Source organism: Canis aureus, chromosome 18 (assembly GCF_053574225.1).
Source record: "Canis aureus isolate CA01 chromosome 18, VMU_Caureus_v.1.0, whole genome shotgun sequence".
Classification (NCBI taxonomy): Eukaryota; Metazoa; Chordata; class Mammalia; order Carnivora; family Canidae; genus Canis; species Canis aureus.
Genome location: NC_135628.1, coordinates 50,668,054 through 50,671,813, shown reverse-complemented (window position 1 = coordinate 50,671,813; position 3,760 = coordinate 50,668,054). Strand labels below are relative to the sequence as shown.

The window sequence follows — 3,760 nt, the reverse complement described above, 5'->3', positions numbered from 1 at the left end:
TGGAGGGGAGCAGAAGAAGGAGAGGGGGAGAGAGAGAATCATAAGCCTAGGTTGATTTCAGGATCCTGAGATCATGACCTGGGCCAAAATCAAGAGTCAGCTGCTTAACTGACTGAGACACCCAGGCACACCTTAACTGTTTACTATTTTAATAAAAGATACAAATAAATCTTAAAAGTGCTATTCAAACTTATTTCTTCAATAATATTTTTTTACAATTTTTATTTACATTCCAATTAACACACTGCAGTATTAGTTTCAGGTGTGTAATTTAGTGACTCATCACTTAGATATAAGACCCGGTGCTCATCACAAGTTTACTCCTTAATTCCCACCCCCTACTTCACCCATTCCCCTAACTGCCTCCTCTCTGGTAATCATCAGTCTGTTCTCTATAGTTGAGTCTGTTTCCTGATTTGCCTTTCTCTCTCCTTTTTTCCCCAATGATCCTTTATTTTGTTCCTTAAATTCCACGTGAGTGAAATCATATGGTATTTGTCCTTTCTGACTTATTTCACTTAGCATAATACTAAGTTCTATCTTATTGCAAATGGCAAGATTTCATCCTTTTTTATTGCTGAATAATATTCCATTATATAGAGAGATATACATATCCATGGATATATATCACATTTTCTTTATCCATTAATCTGTTGATGGAAATTTGGGCTGTTTCCTACTTTGGCTATTGTAGATAATGTTGCTATAAACATCAGGGTGCACATATCCCTTTGCATTAGAATTTTTATATTCTTTGGGTAAATACTTAGTGGTGCAATTGCTAGATCATAAGATAGTTCTCTTTTTAACTTTTTGAGGAAACTCCAAACTGTTTTCCACAGTGGCTTCACCAGTTTGCATCCCCACCAACAGTGTGAGAATGTTTCCTTTTTACTAAATCCTCTCTCATACCTGTTGCTTCTTGTATTGTTAATTTTAGCCATTCTGAAGGATGTGAGGTGGTATCTCATTTTTAGTTTTGGTTTGTATTTCCTGGATGATGGGTGATGTTGATTATCTTTTTATGACATATGTTGGCCATCAGCATATGTCTTCTTTGGAGAAATGTCTACCCATGCCTTCTGCCCATTTTTTTAGTTGGATTATTTGTTTCTTGGAAGTTGAGTTTTATAAGTTCTGTATATATTTTGGATACTAATCCTTTATCAGATATGCTATTTGCAAATATATTTCTCTCATTCTGTAAGTCACCTTTTAGTTTTCTAATTTCCTTTGCTGCAGAGAAGCTTTTTATTTTGATGAAACCCCAATAGTTTATTTTTGCTTTTGTTTCCCTTGCCTCTGGAGACATATCTAGAAAGAAGTCACTAAGGTAAATGTCAAAGAAGTTGCTACCCCTGTTCTCCTCTAGGTTTTTAATGATTTCCAGTGTCACATTTAGGTCTTTCATCCATTTTGAATATATTTTTGTCTATGGTGAAAAAAAAGTAGTCGTTTGATTTTTTTTGCATGTGGCTATCCAGTTTTCCCAACACCATTTGTTAAAGACACTGTTTTTTCTCTTTAGATATTATTTTCTGCTTTGTCAAAGATTAATTGATCATATAGTTGTAGGTTCATTTCTGCGTTTTCTATCCTATTTTTGTGCCAGTACAATACTGTTTTGATTACTATAGATTTGTAATATAATTTGAAGTTTGGAATTGTGATGCTTCCGGCTTTTCTTTTCTTTTCTTTTTCAGGGTTGTTTTGGCTGTTTGGGGTCTTTAGTGGTTCCATACAAATTTTAGATTTGTTCATTCTGGCTCTGTGAAAAATGCTGCTGGTATTTGGATTAAGATAGCATTAAATGTGTAGATTGCTTTGGGTGGTATAGGCATTTTAACAGCATTTTTTTCAACAATAATTTGATTATATCCAGGAAAATTGCAAAGTATCTATTTTTTTCCCAATAAATATTCTTAACTTTGTATGGAGATAGATAGATAGATGATAGATAATTATCATTTTCACTGAAAATTCACTAAAAAGGCACCAAGAAGAATGTTCACTAAGAACTTGAGCCAAGGGAACTTTCCAGAATGCTCGGTGAGACGCGGAGGAGCGGCGGCTGCCCGAGCTGCGCCCGGCAACGCGCCCCTTCCCGCTCCCCCACACCGGCTTCGGCCCTCTCACCGGCTGTAGAAAATGGTGAAAGAAACCACTTACTATGATGTTTTGGGGGTCAAACCCAATGCCACCCAGGAGGAATTGAAAAAGGCTTACAGAAAACTGGCCTTGAAGTACCACCCTGATAAGAATCCAAATGAAGGAGAGAAGTTTAAACAGATTTCTCAAGCTTATGAAGTGCTCTCTGATGCAAAGAAAAGGGAATTATATGACAAAGGAGGAGAACAGGCAATTAAAGAAGGTGGAGCTGGTGGTGGTTTTGGCTCCCCCATGGACATCTTTGATATGTTTTTTGGAGGAGGAGGCAGGATGCAGAGAGAACGGAGAGGTAAAAATGTTGTACATCAGCTCTCAGTAACCTTAGAAGATCTCTATAATGGCGCAACAAGAAAACTAGCTCTGCAAAAGAATGTGATTTGCGATAAATGTGAAGGCCGAGGTGGTAAGAAAGGAGCAGTCGAATGTTGTCCCAATTGCCGAGGTACTGGAATGCAAATAAGAATTCATCAGATAGGACCTGGAATGGTTCAGCAAATTCAATCTGTGTGCATGGAGTGCCAGGGCCATGGGGAACGGATCAGTCCTAAAGATAGATGTAAAAGCTGCAACGGAAGGAAGATAGTTCGAGAGAAGAAGATTCTAGAAGTGCATATTGACAAAGGCATGAAAGATGGCCAGAAGATAACATTCCATGGTGAGGGAGACCAAGAACCAGGACTGGAACCAGGAGATATTATCATTGTTTTAGATCAGAAGGACCATGCTGTTTTTACTCGACGAGGAGAAGATCTTTTCATGTGTATGGATATACAGCTGGTTGAAGCCCTGTGTGGCTTTCAAAAGCCAATATCTACTCTTGACAACCGAACCATCGTCATCACCTCTCATCCAGGTCAGATTGTCAAGCATGGGGATATCAAGTGTGTGCTAAATGAAGGCATGCCAATTTATCGTAGACCATATGAGAAGGGTCGCCTAATCATCGAATTTAAGGTAAACTTCCCCGAGAATGGCTTTCTCTCTCCTGATAAACTTTCTTTGCTGGAAAAACTCCTACCTGAGAGGAAGGAAGTAGAAGAGACTGATGAAATGGACCAGGTAGAACTTGTGGACTTTGATCCCAATCAGGAGAGACGGCGCCATTACAATGGGGAAGCATATGAGGATGATGAACATCATCCTAGGGGTGGTGTTCAGTGTCAGACTTCTTAATGGGGCCGGTGAATAACACTGCTGCTGGCATTTTATATGCAGTAGTGGATGAGTGAAGGACTATAATCATAGCTCACTACTTGCTATTGTTTTTGTTTTAATATTCAACTATAGTAGTGTTTTAAAAGTTAAATGAAGAATAAACTCAAATATAAAAGCTCTGACTTTGCCCTGTATGTATGATGACTTCAGTGTGCAAGATAAGTTTAATACTGTAAAAACTACTTTTAAAAAAATCTCCCCTAGCGTTTGTTAGGCCATACCTTGTAATTGATTGCAGCTCTATGTATATGAAACAGTTCAGACTGAAATGCTAGGTGTATGTATTGACTTCAGTGTATGACCCTTAATTGTTAAAGCTATGAAGTTAAAACTTGCATTTAATTGGCAATCAGACAAAGAATTTATTAATTTGTAG

At 37.8% G+C, this 3,760-nt stretch overlaps 1 protein-coding gene across 1 annotated transcript; it reads left to right on the top strand.

Moving 5' to 3' along the window:
* Positions 1-2,078: 2,078 nt before the first annotated feature.
* LOC144289014 (dnaJ homolog subfamily A member 1) lies at positions 2,079-3,499 on the top strand. Its single transcript, XM_077857193.1, has one exon. It carries the CDS (start codon positions 2,149-2,151, stop codon positions 3,340-3,342), a length of 1,194 nt encoding a protein of 397 aa, XP_077713319.1. The 5' UTR covers positions 2,079-2,148; the 3' UTR covers positions 3,343-3,499.
* The last annotated feature ends 261 nt before the right edge of the window (positions 3,500-3,760 follow it).

What these genes read in the sequence shown, in the direction of transcription:
- LOC144289014 (XM_077857193.1), top strand. Translation starts at nt 2,149, where the DNA reads ATGGTGAAAGAAACCACTTACTATGATGTTTTGGGGGTCAAACCCAAT.